Genomic DNA, 19,898 nt, shown 5'->3' with positions numbered 1-19,898 from the left:
TATAGCCCTGCTATTGTTATTTACTGCTGCTCTTTAATTATTTGTTATTCTTATCTCTTACTTTTTGGGGGTATTTTCTTAAAACTGCATTGTTGGTTAAGGGCTTGTAAGTAAGCTTTTCACTACTACTTGTTGTATTCGGCGCAAGTGACAAATAACATTTGATTTGATTTGATCTACCGCTTCTTAGACTTGCTTTCAATGAGAAGGAGATCTATAACTCCCATTTCTATGTGGCTCGGGTGGCTGTTGTCCTTGATGATGTCCTTATCTGGTCTTGTGTAACGTAATGCTCTATTAAAATCCCACTAGTCATAGATAGCATGTGCAGTTCTGTGATAGACGGATAAAATGAATGTGCTCACTGTCGATAAGCAGTATTTCAAGTCCTTTTTGGGTACTGTATTGAGGGCTTAGAGAGAGAGAGAGAGAGAGCAGGGGTAGAGAGAGCTGTGGAGAGCAGGGTTGGAGAGAGCTGAGAGAGAGCAGGGGTAGAGAGAGGGAGAGAGAGAAAGTTGAAACGCCTCTTCAGAAATGCTATACTTTTCTTGTGGATTGGTTTTGAATTTGCCTGAGGGGACTGTGTGTGAGCTCAACCTTTGCCCTCTCACACTTCCACTCAGCTGTGTGTGTGTGCACGTGCCCACGCGTGCCCATGCATGTGTGGGTGTGTGTTTCTTTGTACGTGCACATGCTTCTCTGTATGTGTGTGTATGTCCTTATTTCTGCGTGTATACCTGCACATGCACACACATGTGTGAGAGTGTGTGTGATCGGCAGGGAAACACATGGCAACCACCATCCATTCCGCATCCTCAGAGAGAAAAGACCATCCTTTACAGCCCCATTAGAAAAGAGAGCCACATCAACAATGTTATTTATTCATAGACGAACCTATAACTCCCTTTTCTCACTAATGCTGCTATAGCCTTTTTATGTAGGTTACATCCCAAATTGCATCCTATTCCCTGAATGGTGTTTTGACCAGAGAACACTATACTGTATAGGGAATAGGGTGCCATTTGGGACACACACACACACACAGATTTAATTTGTTGAAGATGTGTTCCTTGGCCCTCAGGTCCAAAACAGCAACAAAACAAAGTGGAGAAAGCCAAAGTGCAGGCCGACATGGCCCCTCTCCTCCCACAGAGTGCTTTAGACTGGTTCAAATAGCTTCCAGTTAGTGTTTGTGGTGCAGCTGTGTGTTGTTTCCTCTTTCCTGAGTGATTAGGCATTGCAGTATGTCTGACTGAGGAGACAGGAGGGAGACTTGGACTTTTCCTCTTCTGGTTTGATGTGAGGGAGTGGTAATGCTGGACTGTATTCATTAGTGCACACCGTAGGAAACCGTAACAATTTTTTGGCAACGGAAAACATTTTGAAACGAAATCAGGAGTTTCGGCCCATTTTGGTCTTAGTGAATACACCCCTGGAGGGGCAGGAGACTTAAAAAATATATAAATATATTATTTCACCTTTATATAACCAGGTAGGCTAGTTGAGAACAAGTTCTCATTTACAACTGCGACCTGGCCAAGATAAAGCACAGCAATTCGACACATACAACAACACAGAGTTACACATGGAATATACAAAACATACAGTCAATAATACAGTAGAAAAAAAGAAAACAAAAAGTCTATATACAGTGAGTGCAAATGAGGTAAGATAAGGGAGTTAAGGCAATAAATAGGCCATGGTGGCGAAGTAATTACAATATAGCAATTAAACACTGGAATGGTAGATATGCAGAAGATGAGTGTGCAAGTAGAGATACTGGGGTGCAAAGGAGCAAGATAAATAAAATAAATACAGTAAGGGGATGATGTAGATAGATGGGCTATTTACAGATGGGCTATGTACAGGTGCAGTGATCTGTGAGCTGCTCTGACAGCTGGTGCTTAAAGCTAGTGAGGGTATTATTTAAATGTAATCTGAATATACTGTATATATAATGTAAACATTACAAATGGACTGTGTTTATTGTAAATAGGTGATATAGTTGCAAGAGTTGTAAAGGGCTTTAATCTATGGACAATTACAGTTCTATGTAAGCAATGTCTTTTGTATGTCATCACCTCATACACACGCACATGCACACACACATTATGCCAGTGCCATGGTCTCTCCTGAGAGTAGATTACTCTGAGACCCAGAGCATGTGAACTCAAGTAAAGAGTTCGGTTGGCCCACCTAAGGTCAGCCTTCCTTTATAACCCACAACATACTGATGAATTAATCCCTCTCCCGGCCAACCAGCACTTTCCCTGGGTTCAAAGAGTCAAAGGCTCAGGGAACTTCAACCGCACAGGCCATCACTGCTGCAGCAATAAAATATCCCGTGTTATGCAGACTTCACATATCTGAGGTGGCACTTTAATTCAGACTTTCATTTCAGGCAGAGTCCGGCAGGGTGCCAAATGGCTTTTTGAGTTGATTGATGTGAAGAAAAAAAAAAGAAAAAAATGGCTGAGGTGAAATATCAAGCCGTTATCTCTAATGCAGTCTGCCATTGGCTGGGACCAGGGCTGAAGGAGTGATACCGATATGGGGTGCAGGATCTCATATAACCTCATATAAATATCTTGGAATTTTAATTGACGACAGCCTCTCTTTTAAATTGCATATTCAACAACTTACAAAAGAGTTGAAGCTGAAATTGGGATTTTATTTTAGGAATAAGGCCTGTTTTTCTTTTGAAGCCAGAAGGAGGCTAGTATCAGCTACATTTATGCCTTTACTAGACTATGGGGATATTTTATATATGAATGCTTCCGCTCAGTGTTTGAGATCAATTGACACCCTTTACCATGGCGCTTTAAGATTTATTTTAAACTGCAAAACTCTTACGCACCACTGCACTTTGCATACCAGGGTTGGCTGGCCTTCTCTAGTCACTCGTAGGCTCAGTCACTGGTATACTTTTATTTACAAAGCCATTTTGGGTTTACTAACTTTTTATTTGAGCATTTGTATTGTTCAGAAATGTGGTGGGTACTCTCTTCGTTCGCTGGACTTTATCCTGCTAACTGTTCCAAATGTCCGAACTGAATTTGGTAAAAGGGCTTTTATGTACTCAGCGCCATCGTCTTGGAACACCTTACAAAATACTTTTAAACTGGAAGAACTTGTCCCGATTGGTATTTTTAAATCACTAATGAATGATCTTGACACTGATTCCCTGACCTGTCAATGTTTTTAATTTGCTGTTTTTGATGTTGTTATACTCTTGTGAATTCTATGGTTTTTACTAGATTACTTGTAGTTTTTCATGTTGTTTGTCTGTCATTTTTGTAATGACTTGGTGCTGCCTATCTTGGCCAGGATGCTCTTGAAAAATAGATTTTAAATCTCAATGAGCCCTTCCTGGTTAAATAAAGTTTAAATAAAATAGAAAAGGAGGCGCATCCCACTCTCTACTTAGCGCTCTCTCTCTCTGTCTCTGTCTCTGTCTCTGTCTCTGTCTCTGTCTCTGTCTCTCTCTCTCTCTCTCTCTCTCTCTCTCTCTCTCTCTCTCTCTCTCTCTCTCTCTCTCTCTCTCTCTCTCTCTCTCTCTCTCTCTCTCTCTCTCTCTCTCTCTCTCTCTCTCTGTCTCTGTCTCTGTCTCTGTCTCTGTCTCTGTCTCTCTCTCTCTCTCTCTGTCTCTGTCTCTGTCTCTGTCTCTCTCTCTCTTCTCTCTCAATTCAATTCAATTCAAGGGCTTCATTAGCGTGGGAAACATATGTTAGCATTGCTAAAGCAAGTAAAGTAGATAATAAACAAAAGTGAAATAAACAATAAAAAGGAACAGTAGACATTACACTCACAGACGTTCCAAAAGAATAAACTCTCTCTCTCTGCCCTGGAAGTGTTTTATTTTGCACATGTAACAGTATAGCTTCCGTCCCTCTCCTCACCCCTACCTGGGCTCGAACCAGAGACCCTCTGCACATGTAGACAACAGTCACCCTCGAAGCATCGTTACCCATCGCTCCACAAAAACTACTTCAAGGTCTCAGAGCGAGTGACATCACCGTTTGAAACGCTATTAGGGCGCACCCCACTAACTAGCTAGCCATTTCACATCGGTTACACACAGTGGGATTAAACTAATTGACGTTTGCGGCCCACCTACACAGTACACACACCATAAAAGCTGACACACACTTTCGCAAAGATCAATTTTCCACCCATATTGTTTATATGCAGCCTTTTTTATTAGGTCATCTTTGTTGGGTTTGGGCCCCAGGGCCCTCATTGGCAACGGAAGGTGACGATTTAGTTGAGCCTGCAGGCATGTTCCTCCGTAGAATTGATCATTCAACTTTACAAACGGGCACCCCGCACTAATGTGCCCCAGGGCGCGTCCCAAATGGCACACTATTCCCTATTTCGTGCACTACTTTTGACCAGGTCCCATAGGGAATGGGGTGCCACTTGGGACGTACCCTTAGTTTCATCACAGGTGTCGTGTCTTTGGCTATGCCGGATTAAGTGATACGACATGCTAACTTATAAAATTATTTCTCTGTAATTAATATTACCTGATTAAGCTAATCATGTAAATGTAATTAACTAGAAAGTCGGGGCACCACAGAAGAACGTTTATAGAGCTGTTATCTTCTGAATAAACTCTTAAAATACTTAGTAATATTTTACATCGATAGCAGTCAATCTTATCTTATTTTCAGTCTCATCATGAAAGTTATAAATTCTTGGTTATCTTCACGAACCCTGGCTAACAAGTTGAATCAGCAAAACAAAATTGGGTTTAATTATTTATTTACTAAATAACTAACTAATCACACAGAATTACAAATACACAGAATATGTATGATGTCATACAGAAAACGTCCTGGTGGACGGAGCCTGTATCATGGCTGGTTACACAAAGGAAAAGGGGGTTGGGCTTGAATGAAAGAGCGGGAAGATTTAGGAACAAAGAAACAGCAGCTATGCTATCGTAAATACATTATCTCATGCATTCTAAATTACCGCCCATTTGGAAAAGGAAAATGCAATAAATATTTACTCTGAGCTGCGCTTCGGTAGATTGGTCGTAGATGCTGGCCGGGTTGGCCAACAGATCTTCCTGTAGTGGAAGAATGTCTCTAGTGGTAATGGATACGTGGTGGTATCTTCGTCTGGTTGTTAGACTGGATCCGTCGTCCGTCCTTTCCTAGCCCACGTTAGCAGCGGCTAACTCAACGGCTAGGAAGTATCACTTCTGTAGTGAATAAGCTCAAAGTTCATACCATTCGCCATCAAAGCTCACGCCGAGGTTGGCTTAGTTCTGTCCTTGATATGGTTTAGTTAACATGTGTGTCCTTCTGACGCAGGCTGCAGACCTCCCGTACTAGAACACGTGAATGTCTTTTCGTCAAAGACTTATATAGTGGAGAGGGGGGAAGGAGGCGCCCCATCGTTTATAACCCCATGTCTCTACAAAGGGTTGGGCCACTGATCGGCAGGGCACTTTCCTTATGAAAACCCAATTCTCTCATTTGGAAGCTAAAATTACATTTAATCTCCTAACAAACAATTTCAATATCAAACATTTCAATTGCATAACAATTCCATGTGACTCTGATAACTAGAGGGTGTATACTTTCTCAGGTAAAGTTTATGTCGTCCTGTCATCAATCATAATGTCTCAGATAACAATGAACTGACATACATACTCATTACGCTATCAAGCATATTTCCAACTGGTTTTATTATCAAAAGATGGTTCCTTTCCCCATGTTTGATGTTCCCAGACTCTCTATATTTAACACAGGCTATTCAAGTCCTTCAGTAGGGTCAGAGAGAGAGGGGAAGGGAGAAGGTATTTATGGGGGGGTCATAAACCTTACCCACAGGCCAACGTCATGACACAGGGGAACGTGCCATTGATGCGTAACAATAGAGAGGTTCAACGTGTGCGTGTGATATCATCGTCTGTGTCTGCTGTACCCCCCCCCCCCCCCCCCCCCGGGGGGGGATGGGAGCCGTTGGAATCAGATCAATGGCTGTTTTCCGCTTATAATGAGGAATTGACGGGCAATAGACGTGGAGAGTATGTGTATATGGGGGGGAGGGGGGGGGCAGATTAATGAGGCCACTGCTTCAGGTCTGATCTGCCCAGATTCACAAGTCATGGCCACTAAGTCATGGTCACATTACGGTCACGTGTACTTGACCACACCAATAGCCACTAATAGCCAACCAACAGATCACTCCAATTGACCATAGTCTTTATGCTTTCTCGTGCTTAGAGAGAGAGAGAGGGAGAAAGACAGACAAAGAGAGGAGGGTAAAAAACCTATTTTTTAATACCGATGTAAGAAGGTCATACAGGGCATCCCAGCAGTAGATACTCACACCAACCAGACTGGCGGGATCGATGGTGATGCCCCTTTAAAAAGCCTTGGGCTGTAGCCTATAGGCCTATATTGACTCTTTGTGGTTAGCTGTTAGCGGTTTAGCCCCAGTCTCTGCCCCAAATGGCACCCTATTCCCTAAATAGTGCACACCCTATGGGCCCTGGTCAAAATAAGTGCACTACATAACCAATAGGGTGCCTTTTGGGACGCACGTCAGCTATCTGTAACTGTAAGCAACGGTTCAGAGATGGCTGCTCTGAGTGCTATTTCAGCTATTTGTTCTAAGGCCAGATTGAAGATGGCAGCCGCGGGAATCTGTTGGGATTTCTCTCCCAGCGTCTACTTAATATTTCAGAGGCACTTATGCCTTATTAGGCGTACATGAGGTGCATGAGGTGGTTCTATGCTAGGCAGACTAAAAAGTCTTCATTTTAGCGTCTGCGTCTGGGCCTCAGTCCTGTTGTTGACCATCAGCACCTGATATAGCTGTGGTTGTTGAGCACTTTAGATTAGGAGGAAATGGTGGTATCAAATATATATTGTCTGGAATGGAAGCAACACACGCACACATTTCTTTTGTATCCCCTTCAAAATATAATTTTTTTTTCAATAGAAACTGCACAGTTCAGTTGTGAGTGTAGATTCCACCGCCATGCCCCTATTTGAGGAACAGATATTTGCGATTTTGTCAAGCGCAACACTGGAAGTGAACTAGGCTAGACTCTGGTTGTTGCTCTCAGTGGTGAGATTGACAGTCTGGGGCCAAGGGTAAGGAGAAATGGTTTCACCCTCGTTATACCATGGTGTTTTCAGGGTGGTTGCTGTGTCTCCCTCTCCCAGACACACACATGCAAGCGCACACACAAAACACACACACACGCGCGCAGGCAAGGACGTGCACTCCCACTCCCAGACGAGGCTATCTGTCTGAGGGGCGGCCTTGGCCTGGCGCCTGTAGGGAATGCACCGAGGTGGAGAAAAGTCCCAGAAAAACAAGGAAGGTGTGAAAGGTAATTAGCAGGGCCAGTGGAGGGGAGGAGAGGAGGATGAGGGGAAAGGAGTAGAGGAGAGAAGGCATGTCTGGACTGGTGCCGAACAACAGCCCTGGAAGACTTCCTGAAGTTTCCACTGCACACCCCTTGGGTTTCTTCTAGCCTCTATGGAGAGCTGGTGGAAACCATCATGGGTCCCAACGAGCAGGACTCCATAACCCAGAAAGACCCAGTCACATAGTGAGGGAGAAGGGGGAGAGGAAGGAGTCAGGAAATGCACTGTGAACTCTAATAGACAGAGTGGGATGAGGGTGTGAGTGTGTGTGTGTCTGTGTGTGTGTGTGTGTGTGTGTGTGTGTGTGTGTGTGTGTGTGTGTGTGTGTGTGTGTGTGTGTGTGAGAGACTGTTCTCCCGCTCGGCCAGCCTTCATGCATGTATTCATCAGGGCCTGGGGAGACGGAGAGCTCAGGTCAATAATCACATCTGAGAAACACTCAGTCATCGCTTCTAATCCACGACAGGCGAGAGAGCCCACTCCCAAATCAATTAAAACCTAATTAGGCTCTCACTTCCTTCTCAGGCCTTTTATCTTTTACGTACACACTGTAGTGTGTGTGTGCGCGTGTGTGTATTTTACTTAAGCATGTGTCAGTTACAGCCCAAAAACACACATACTTTGTACACACACACACACACACACACACACACACACACACACACACACACACACACACACACACTCATGGATTGCTAGCTTTCTAAACTTCACCAAGGGAGCTCTGGAGTAAACCTCTTTTAATAGCCAACCGTGATGTAGCATTAGGTAGGAACGTGTGTGAATTTGATCAAGGCCCTCTCATTAGTGAAGTTTGATCCTGGGCCTGTGCAGGCTTTTGTTCCAGCCCAGCACAAACACACTTCACTCGACTCATCAGCAAAATCATCAAGCCCTTGATGAGTTAAATCAGGAGTGTTAGTGCTGGGCTCGAACAAATATGTGCACACCCGATGAGGTTCCCAGAACCACCGTTGATGGACACTGATCTCTAGAGACTGTCAATCTAAACATTCCTGCTCCCAATGACTGTGTATGGGGCTGTATTATTTGTGTGTGTGTGTGTGTGTGTGTGCGCATGTGTGTGTGCGCGTGTGTTTGTGTGTGCGTGTGTGTGTGTGTGCGCGCACGCGTGTGTGTGTGCGCATGTGTGTGTGTGTGTGTGTGTGTTTGCATATCTGTGTGTGTGTGTGTGTGTGTGTGTGTGTGTGTGCGTGCGAGCACACGTGGGTCCAACACAGAACAGTGATCCAGTGCTGTGCTGAAGGCTGCTGAAGGCCTTTCATCGTAGTTAGACGTGAGACTGTTTCAACGGCTCTTGTTTGACTGCTCCGTCACATATCCAAGAGAGCGAGAGGGGGGACGCTTATTAATTATCCGTCCCAGGAAATCCACTGTGGAAAAGCTGAAATTCACTATTTTCATTCATCTGCTTGCCCTGCCCTCATATTTAGCATCACATTGAAGTGCTTTACCCTTTTCCTTACAGGACAACCATGGCTACAAGTTGAGATAAACAGTTGCATTCATGACTTTATTCACTAATGCCAATAAAGATATAAAGTCTGCCAAGCAAAAACCTGATAAAAAAAATCTGGGAAAAAAATGCTGAAATTGTTTGCTCAGTGGGAAATGAATATCCAACTAGTCAGTGACAACTGTTTGGAGGTTGTGACAGCAACAATGAGCTTATTACAAGTATTATAGACACTATGTCCTGGGATTTCTTATGATCTTCAATGTAGAAGAACACACACGCATGCCCGTCATGCAAGCACACACACTGTACTTTGACCCCTCTCCCAGCTCTCCCTGTCAACGACTCGTTTCTGTTGAGTTGGCTAATTTTGGAGAGGCAGGTGGGATTTGTCTGAGTCCAAGTTTCACCTCTCTCTGTCTCTGAAATGACAGTTAAGAATTTGGGTTAGTTCAGGGAGGTCAATAGGTCTTAGGTCAAAGGTCATATGGACTAGAGTTCAATCACATTGAGCCCCAAAGCTGTTTTTTCTCTATTCTTCTCTTTGTCCTTGGTTTTAAGCTTGAATCATCCATTCAACATTCTCCTGAAATCAATACATCCTTCTCAAAGCACCTCTTTTAACATATACATGATGACATAAATCCATAGGTACGATGTCCATATCAGGACAGCCTTAGTTTTGATTAGACTAGAACAACTCTTCCTGAGACTGAGGCAACTCCTGCTGAGATTGAATCAATTCCCGCTGAGCCTGAGGCTGTCCTAATATGGACACTGCACATAAAAGCATTTCAAGGATTTTTCATGAAATTCTCTGTGTCTCATTCTCAGGTATGACTTCATTGAGATCCGTGATGGGGGTTCGGACTCGGCTGAGCTGCTGGGTAAACACTGCAGTAACATCGCCCCTCCAGCCATCATCTCCTCTGGCACTGCCCTGCACATCAAGTTTGTCTCAGACTACGCCCACCAGGGGGCTGGCTTCTCGCTGCGCTACGAGATCTTCAGGACAGGTGAACCAATTCTCAAATGATGTCCGGCGTTTCGTTATTGAGGCGTTTTTATTGGTTGTTATTTAGGGGGGGGGGGTCATGATCTTTAAGACAGGTGAGTGAATTCTTTAATTCTGCCTGGTGAGCTCTTATTTGGGGTGTTTTGATTGGTTGTTGATCATTGGGGGGGGGGGCGGGGGGGATGTTATTCGTTGCGTGATTGGGACGTTGATGTTTGACCGGTTACTGATAGGTTGGGATGGAGACATATGTTGAGAGACTTTGGTCAATCTTTAAATGGATGCCAAGTTGTTACCCCTGAGCATTCGATTTATTCAATAAAAATGTGCATTCGGAAACCTGTGGACTGCTATTGGTCAATATTGCCCATGAGGTGCTAACATGCCTTTCGTCAAACCATGTAAATGTGATCTAAATTCATCCTAATACATTTTAGGGTTGAAACCACAGTGGCCAAACTCTCTCCAATGGCTCTGGGTGGTCATTCCCCTAACTAGCTAACTAGCTAACTAGCCTTGTGGAACTTGGACTGACTTCTTGCTATGGATGCCTTGGGCAGAAGGACCTATGATGACCTTCACCTTAACGTGGGGGCGTCTACCTCACACATGCACACCTATACACACACTCACTCACCTCGCAACCTCACACTCACCCCGACACTCCCAGACCAATTCACTTCAAGAGAGGCAGGGAGGAAAATAAACACGGTTAAGCCTTTAGCTCTTTTCATCCTGTCTGAAAAGCATCTCAGGAAGGCCTCTTTTAACTGGCCTGGGATCTGCTTCATCTAGAGGGGGAGGAAGGGTGAGAGGGAGATGATGAGGAGGAGGGGGCAGGATGGGGAGAGTGATTGAGAGGGGCTACGGGCGGTGAGGAGACGATTATTGGGAGAGGGTAGGGTGAGGGTGAGTTGGGATTTGAGTTTAACGATGGTGCATAAGAGGAAGTGTACTTGACATACAGTACACTCACTGTACTGAGCTATACTGATACACTCTATATTGAGCTGCGCGTTGCTTGTAAGATCCCATTGAGATTGATTTGTTTGGGTGGGATTCAGGAAGTAGTAACTCTTAACTTTTTAAACGTGATTTGAACGTGGCCCAGTTTTGTCATTTAGCTCTGTTACCAAGGCCACCAGCACAATGATATGACGATGTGATAGGGCTAATATTATACACACATACACACACTCTGTAACAGAATGGATGGGTATGCTGTTGCTGTGGTTTTAACAAGAGCCTACTATGCATTTGGGGTGCAAAAACAATGGTGTCCGTGTGTGGTATGTGTTCGTGGGCGGTTACAGTGTGCTTGGGCGTTATAGGATTTTGTTTGTGTCTAAGTAGGCGTATAGATGTGCGTGCTCAGTGTGTGTGTGTGTGTGTGTGTGTGTGTGTGTGTGCATGTGTCTGTGCCTGTGTGTGTTTCTGTGCGAGAGAGATCGACATGCAGAGCGTATGTTTTTGGAGTGCTCTGTTCTCTCCCTCTGCATCCTACACCCATCATGGTTGTTTGTTTTAACATGTCAGGCTCGGGGCAAATCGTTCCCACAAAACCCAGTAGTTTTATGAGTTCTGGGAGAACATTAGAGACTGCCAGGCACAACACCCCAGTGAGAGAGCTGTTGTTTATTTACATTGATATTTGTGCATAAGGGATGTGTGTTCTAGTCTTATTTGTGTGCACTTGCAGTGTGTGTGTGTGTGTGTACATGTTCTAGCCTTTTTTAAGTGTGCGCGTGCAGTGTGTGTGCGTGTGTGTGTGTACATGTTCTAGCCTTTTTTAAGTGTGCGCGTGCAGTGTGTGTGTGTGTGTGTGTGTACATGTTCTAGCCTTTTTTAAGTGTGCGCGTGCAGTGTGTGTGTTTATACATCCGTATGAGTTTTGAAGGAGTGCGTCACTAGTGGAGATATGATCTTAGGTCAATACACAGCTTGGAGGTGTGTCTGTCCGGCTGGCGGTTGTCCTCAGCCAGAGCCTGAACCTTCAGTCCTACTTTTTGCCGCTGATCGGGGTTGTGTCAATTAGGGCACACAATGGAAAACGTTTCAAAAACAGTTTGCAACTGAAACTAAAATCAGTGTTTCTTATTGGGCAAGTCCAGGTAATAGTCCCTCCCTGTTTCAGTCTGTTTCCTTCCATTTGGTGCCAAATGAACACGACCCTGCAGTATATCTCTTTTCCTAGACTGCCATCAGCACCAAAGGTTAATGATGAGGAGCCTGTTGTAGCTTCACTCAGAGAATACACTGTTAAGTAAGCAGAGTGTGTGTGCAGACATGCATATGTGTTCGTGTATACTGTACCCCCCCCCTTCCTATGTTCAGTGCCAATAATGGATACAGGGATAATAAACAGCAATAAGATATTTGACTTCTCACCCTTAACTGTATTTCCTCATCCCTTTTCCCCTGAGCCCCCATCCCATCCCCCTGGGGGAACGTGTGCCCCAAAACAACAACCCTCCAACCCCACCCCACCCCCACACCCGCACCCTAACCCCACAGTAGTGGAAGTACACCCACTGCCCTCCCTCCCCCATTATTGTTGTGCCCTACTTTTCTCACGCACACTGGCGTATTAACCCCTCACACCAAACCAGCCCCCCACTCCGCCCCCTGTCATGTGACTGTTACTCTGACGCTGTTACCACGGCTACTGCGGGAAGACTTCCCGCCAAGCGACCTCCACCAGCCTCTTGCACTAGCGCAGTCAATCGGGATTGATCTTTCTGTGGCTCCCCTTGGGGTCATGGTTGACTCTGTCCCCCCCCTAACTCAGTCTGTAGGGTCACCTTTGGAATCCAGACACACAAACACACACCCCTCAAGTGTATTTCCGTGAAACCCTTGGGTTGACTCCAGCAAGAGTAGGCTGCGAGGCAGAGAGAGAGAAAGATAGAGAGAGAGAAAGATAGTGTTAGAGAAAGATAGTGTTAGAGGTTGAGATGTGCAACAGACGTGCACAAACGTGGAGGTGAACTCTCACAGCATGAGGTGCATGAGGAGATGGAGAGGAAGACGAAGACAGGGGGAGGGGGAAGAGGGTGAATGAACAGACTACGCATTCCTCCTAGGGATGGGGGGGGGGAAGGAATGGAGCGTGGGAGGGAGGGGGGATTCCCTGACAACATGTGCAGAGACTACTCCGTCAGGCACTCGAGCGGAAAGCGCCCGACGCGTTTCTACCCAGCAACTCACCCCTCCACTCCTCCCTCTCTCTCTCCCTCTCCCCCCTCCCTCAACCCCCCGCCGGCAGACAGCTCTTGCCAAATGGCTGCTCGTGGTGAAATGTGCAAGCCAGGCGAGTGGCTGCTGTATCAGATGTTTTGTGTGTGTGTGTGTGTGTGTGTGTGTGTGTGTGTGTGTGTGTGTGTGTGTGTGTGTGTGTGTGTGTGTGTGTGTGTGAGGGGAAGAGGGGCTTGTTTTTGGAATGTTCATATAGTTGAACTAATAAGGACTAACAAAAGGGAGAGTACTCATGCATACACACCATCTCTCTCACACATACTTGGCATGTGGCGATGTGAGCACGTGCGAAACGAGTGGTAACACACACTGGGCTAATATAGACATGCAATTGGTGTGATTGAAGCCCTCTTTCACACGGGCGCGCACACACTTTCATTGATAAACACACACCCTGTCTATCATATACCACAAGACCTATTCAGAACGTAGTATGTGTTTTCATTCAATCACACACACACTGGCACACTTTCACAGTGTCACGCATGTTCTTCTACACACACACACACACACACACACACACGTTCCCTATTCAGTGAGGGCCAGTCAATGAGCAGTAGTAGACCTCGCAGGAGTAGTGCTTTGGCATGCTTTCTCCTGGACGTGTGTGTGTGTGTGTGTGTGTGTGTGTGTGTGTGTGTGTGTGTGTGTGTGTGTGTGTGTGTGTGTGTGTGTGTTTCCTCTCGCCCTGCGGTGAAAGGCAGCAGTCCCCATCTCCATGAGGTCTATAACAGCGTGGTCGGCATAGTGACTGGCGAAGGCAGGCATCACACTGGCCTTGTCTCTACTCGTTAAACGAGAGGGTCTGACTGACCAATGGATTCACAGGAGACGCAAACACGCGCGCACACACACACACATACATGCACGGATGGACAACACACACGCGCAAGCAAACACGTACGCACGCACTCACACAAAGGCCTTTGGAGACACGTAGAGAGAACATTCAAACACTGCCCCGTGGTGACCGTTGTGGTTGTTGTGAATTAGGGGCAGACCACATGTGGTTGGAGTACGGTCGTACTAGGTCAGATCAGATCGGGAGGGAGGGCTTTGCTTTAGGAGTCACCAAGATGGGTATAGTGCTTGTCTGTTTGCTGTTGTTTATCTAGTCTTCCATTCCCTCTTTCCCCTTTATTCCCATTGTATTCCTTTCCAGGCCTCTTCCTCTTTGCTGCTCTTTCTGTATGCCATGCCTCTCAAGAATGTATATACAGTACACTTCAAAGACCTGTCCCTGCTTTCCCATTGCTGTTGGTTAGAGCTTGTCTATGTGCTCACAGGTTGCGCGTTGTATGTCTATGTGTGTGACCCATCAATGTTTTAAATAACAAGAGAGGTAGAGGATGGAGAAGAAAAGAGAGAGAGGAACAGAGTGAGAGTGTGAGAGGTGGGAACACCGAGAGTTTGGGGATTGTAAGTTGCAAGTATATATGATCAGTGCTTTGAATAAATGAGAGAGAGAGACAGCGAGAGAGAGAGAGAGAGAGAGAGAGAGAGAGAGAGAGAGAGAGAGAATGTGCGCGGCCATAAACACTCAGTAACTCAGGGGGAAGTTTATATGGGAGGCACATCTGTCGAGAGCTCAAGGTGAGCCAGCCCAGGGCGCATAAATCTGCATAGCTAATGAGCTGCCGACACGCCGGGCCGCTTAGCGAGTTTACTCCCGTTTGATTTGGCATGCGTTTTTCTTTTCTCTTCTTTTTTTGAAGCAAGGGAGTGAATGCAGAGCTTACTGGGTTGTGGGGGCAAATATGAGGTTTATGGTGAGGCGTGTGTGTCAAAGGTCAAATGGGGGTGCTTATATTTGTCCTGTTTCGCTGCATGTACAAGTGGGTAACCTGTACGTGTGTGAGGTGTGAAATGGAAATGTTTTTTTTTTTTGCATATCCCAACTCCCCCTGAGACACCCTCGGAGAGTGGGGTGACGGCCAGGGATCAGCCATTGTTGACTGCGACCCTGGACCAATTAGGCTTAAGTGCCTTGCTCTGAACTAGCAACCTTCAGGTTGCAGGCCCAGTGGTCTAAGCGCTAGGGTACCTGCCGCCCTGTCTGAGAGCGCGTGCATGCGTGTGTGTAAGTGAACGTGTGTTACCCAATGAACTGCAACTGTCTTGCAGTGACAAATGTCTTTTCTTCAATAAAATTCCCTACTAGTAAAAAAATGATTGCTTCTGTGATAAATTGCTCATGTCTGTGTCCTGTGTGTGTTCTCCTCAGGATCGGAATTCTGTTTCCGGAATTTCACCAGTCCTTACGGAATGATCGAGTCCCCTGGCTTCCCTGACAAGTACCCCCACAACCTGGAATGTTCTTACATCATCATAACTCCGCCCCACATGGACGTGACCCTGACCTTCTTGACCTTTGACCTGGAGAACGATCCCCTGCTGTCAGGAGAGGGAGACTGCAAGTACGACTGGCTGGACGTGTGGGACGGGCTGCCCCAGGGTGAGTGCTTACCGGACACATACACACATGCATGTGTACACACACACACATACACTTTCACACACACACATACACACTGGATGAGGCACATGCATGTATTTGAACACATACGCACACACATCGTCTACAATACCTCAATGGAGCTTTTCCTGCAGCCTTTGTCTCAATAACAATCCAGGAAGTGGCCCCTTCCTGCATTAGCCATTCTACACCTCCCAGAACTAGGCCTTTCCCATGGCTTGTTTCCCATTCATCCCCTTCATCAGGCCTACTTCCCCCTTGTTTCAATCTGCCCTGGTCACACAGCACTTTCTTCCTGTTTGGGAATAGGGAGTATGGTGAAGTTGCCCCTAGATGCTGTTCTTGGGTCAGTTTTGCATTTCTCTCACAAATGGTTAAGGTTAGGATTGGGGGAGGGGAAGCTCACTCTAGATCTGTACCTAGGGGAAACATCACACTGAAGCGAGAGTGAGAGTGCGTGTATGAGGGGTATCGGTTGCCGTGGCGGTGAGGCGCCTGTGGGCGGAGTTACATAATGCACAAGAGCTACATCCCAGTGGTATCAGGAGAGATCAGGAAGGGAAGGGGAACACACTAGCGGGAGAAGGCTCTGGAGAGCGGGATCAAAGCACTTCGTATCTACCGCTGGGGCTGCGAGCAAGATGATGATAGATTAGTAGAGAGGAGAATTTTGACTCTCACAAATATTTGAAACCTGAAATGGCGGCCGCAATACAACAGCTTCAATACCTCCTCACTTAGGGCCAAACTACTCCCATTTTCAATATGGTTAAATGCTTAGGTCAATCACACAAGCTTAATAGAAATGAGTTATGGGAGCGGTGTACTTTTGTATTACACGACCCATGTGGGAATTACATTACATTTACAGACTAAAACTAAAGTATTGGGCATCAGTTCCATTTCAACTCAAAGAAGAGAGGCAAGATTCATTGAAATAAATTTAAATTCCAATTCAAGAATAGTTTTTTTTTTTAAACGAGGGATTTTTCATGACTTGAATTAAGAATTTCAATGAACTTCCTTGATTGACTGAATTGACATGGAATTGAGCCCAAGCACATTAGTCGAAACACTGAAGAGTCTTTAGATCTGAAGGAAAGGAATGGAAAGCTGATTTGGGGAATCTTCAGGAACATTGTGTGTGTGTCTGTAATCCTGGCAGGGTGGGTGGGATTGGGTGGGATTGAGAAGATTGGGTGACAGCAGTGTATAATCTAAAGTCTGCCCCACAGTGGGTCTTAATCCCAGCCTAAACCACACGAGATGGAGAGACTCACGCTGAGACACAGACCTTCAGCTTTTTCATTAGATGCTTACTCCGGTTTAAGCCTATGTCTGGACTAAAAAGCACTTTCAATGGAGATGCTCACATTCCAGAAAATACACTGATGCTAATAAAACATGTTAAAATCCTGAAATAAATATAGAAAAAAATAGGAAACGCATCCGAGTTTTCTTTTTGCAGGTGTGTAGGAATAATTTGATATCGAATAAACGTGCAAGTTTTTATTTTATTTTGTGAAATAAATATATTACAAGGTCTACAAGTATTTTCTTCGACAAGGTAAAAATCTGTCGTTCTGCCCCTGAACAAGGCAGTTAAACCCTCTGTTCCCCGGTAGGCCGTCATTGTAAATAAGAATTTGTTCTTAACTGACTTGCCTAGTTAAGTAAAGGTTAAACAAAAATCTGTTTATATCGAACACTGAAAACATACTGTTTATGTTGAGTGAAGATCCCTCCTAACTATTTGTGTGTGTTTCCAGTGGGCCCTCTGATTGGTCGTTACTGTGGTACTAAGATTCCTCCTGAGATCAAGTCGCCGTCTGGTCTGCTGTCTCTGTCCTTCCACACGGACATGGCTGTGGCCAAAGACGGCTTCTCTGCTCGCTACAACATGACACACAAAGAAGTCAGTGATAGTGAGTAGCCCACCTCTCTCTCTGTCTGTCCGTCTGTCTTTCGTTTTCTCGTTCTCCTGTTCTCGCATTCCATATCCCTTTCTTTGTCTCTCTTTCCTTCCATCTCTCGCTCCCTCTACTGTTCTATATGTGTCCTAATTGCCCTCATAGTCACTTTCTATCTCTACTTCTCTTGGCCTCACTTTCACTCCCTCTTCTCTCTCTTTCTTTCCCTCTGGTCTCTCTCCGCCTCTAACTCTGGTCCCCCTCTTTCCTCCAAACTCTCTCTCTCCTAACCACACCCTCCCTCACCTGGCCTTTTTCTCTCTCTTCCCCTCTAACCCCCCCCCTCCTCCCCACAGCATTCCACTGCAGTACAGTGTTTGGTCTGGAGTCAGGGACGATTTCGGATGACCAGATCTCAGCCTCGTCCTCCTTCTACGACGGCCGCTGGTCCCCTCGCCAGGCCAGGCTCAACAACATCGACAACGCCTGGACACCCAGCGAGGACAGCACCAAGGAGTACATCCAGGTCAGACAGTCAAAAAGAGACACAGCGAGAGACACACACACGCACACACACACACACACAAAACACCCGCCCCCACCACACACAAAAACAATCAAACACTGTTTTGACAATATGCAGTGTGCGGAGCGAATGCAGGATGCTATCTGTCACTTGATAGATGAGTTTGCTACTCAGGAATGCGCTGTTAGCAGTGGAATAGTGTGCCATTGATTTTTACCTCCTCTCCCTTATCTCGCTCTCCCTCCCCAAAAGCAGCCCCATAGGGCCTGGCAGCACTCCCCCCTGTCTATTTGACAGATGGACATACAGTGGCAAGAAAAAGTATGTGAACCCTTTAGAATTACCTGGATTTCTGCATACATTTGTCATAAAATTTGATCTGATCTTCATCTTCGTCACAACAATAGACGAACACAGTCTGCTTAAACTAATAACACAGAAATTCTAGTTTTTTTCTTGTCTATATTGAATACATAATTTAAACATTCACAGTGTAGGTTGGAAAAAGTATGTGAACCCCCAAGGCTAATGACTTCTCCAAAAGCTAATTGGAGTCAGGAGTCAGCTAACCTGGAGTCCAATCAATGAGACGAGATTGGAGATGTTGGTTAGAGCTGCCTTTCCCTATAAAAAACACACACAAAATTTGAGTTTGCTATTCACAAGAAGCATTGCCTGATGTGAACCATACCTCGAACAAAAGAGATCTCAGAAGACCTAAGATTAAGAATTGTTGACTTGCATAAAGCTGGAAAGGGTTACAAAAGTATCTCTAAAAGCCTTGATGTTCATCAGTCCACGGTAAGACAAATTGTCTATACATGGAGAAAGTTCAGCACTGTTGCTACTCTCCCTAGGAGTGGCCGTCCTGCAAAGATGACTGCAAGAGCACAGTGCAGAATGCTCAATGAGGTTAAGAAGAATCCTTGTGTCAGCTAAAGACAAAGAAATCTCTGGAACATGCTAACATCTCTGTTTGACGAGTCTACAATATGTAAAACACTAAACAAGAATGGTGTTCATGGGAGGACACCACGGAAGAAGCCACTGCTGTCCAAAAAAACATTCTGAAGTTCGCAAAAGAGCACCTGGATGTTCCACGGCGCTTCTGGCCAAATATTCTGTGGACAGATTAAACTAAAGTTGTGTTGTTTGGAAGGAACACACAACACACACCAATATCAAAACCTCATCCCAACTGTATAGTATAGTGGAGGGAGCATCATGGTTTGGGGCTGCTTTGCTGCCTCAGGGACTGGACAGCTTGCTATCATCGACGGAAAAATAAATTCCCAAGTTTATCAAGACATTTTGCAGGAGAATGTAAGGCTATTTGTCCGCCAATTGAAGCTCAATAGAAGTTGGGTGATGCAACAGGACAACGACCCAAAACACAGAAGTAAATCATCAACAGAATGGCTTCAACAGAAGAAAATACGCCTTCTGGAAGTGGCCCAGTCAGAGTTCTGACCTCAACCCGATTGAGATGCTGTGGCATGACCTCAAGAGAGCAGTTCACACCAGACATCCCAAGAATATTACTCAACTGAAACAGTTTTATAAAGATGAATGGTCCAAAATTCCTCCTGACCGTTGTGCAAGTCTGAACTACAGAAAACATTTGGTTGAGTTTATTGCTGCCAAATAAGGGTCAACCAGTTATTAAATCCAAGTGTTCACATACTTTTCCCACCCTGCACTGTGAATGTTTACACGGTGTGTTCAATCAAGACATGAAAACGTATAATTGTTTGTGTGTTATTAGTTTAAGCAGACTGTGTTTGTCTATTGTTCCGACCTAGATGAAGATCAGATAAAATGTTATGACCAATTTATGCAGAAATC

General features: G+C 45.3%; 1 protein-coding gene across 2 annotated transcripts in view; it reads left to right on the top strand.

Annotated features, from left to right (window-relative positions):
- LOC115179682 (neuropilin-2) overlaps nt 1-19,898 on the top strand; it is a 67,867-nt gene that overhangs the window by 13,441 nt on the left and 34,528 nt on the right. The window contains exons 3-6 of one of the 2 annotated variants that reach the window (XM_029741357.1): nt 9,706-9,887; nt 15,366-15,596; nt 17,387-17,542; nt 17,884-18,053. In XM_029741357.1, the coding sequence (XP_029597217.1) occupies nt 9,706-9,887; nt 15,366-15,596; nt 17,387-17,542; nt 17,884-18,053 (739 nt within the window). Of the gene's footprint in view, nt 1-9,705; nt 9,888-13,005; nt 15,222-15,365; nt 15,597-17,386; nt 17,543-17,883; nt 18,054-19,898 lie in introns of those variants that run through there. The other variant, XM_029741358.1, reaches the window with a different exon arrangement.

Source organism: Salmo trutta, chromosome 39, assembly GCF_901001165.1.
Source record: "Salmo trutta chromosome 39, fSalTru1.1, whole genome shotgun sequence".
Lineage (NCBI taxonomy): Eukaryota > Metazoa > Chordata > Actinopteri > Salmoniformes > Salmonidae > Salmo > Salmo trutta.
Note: the sequence above shows the minus strand (reverse complement) of the source record. Positions and strands in the feature narration are given on the sequence as shown.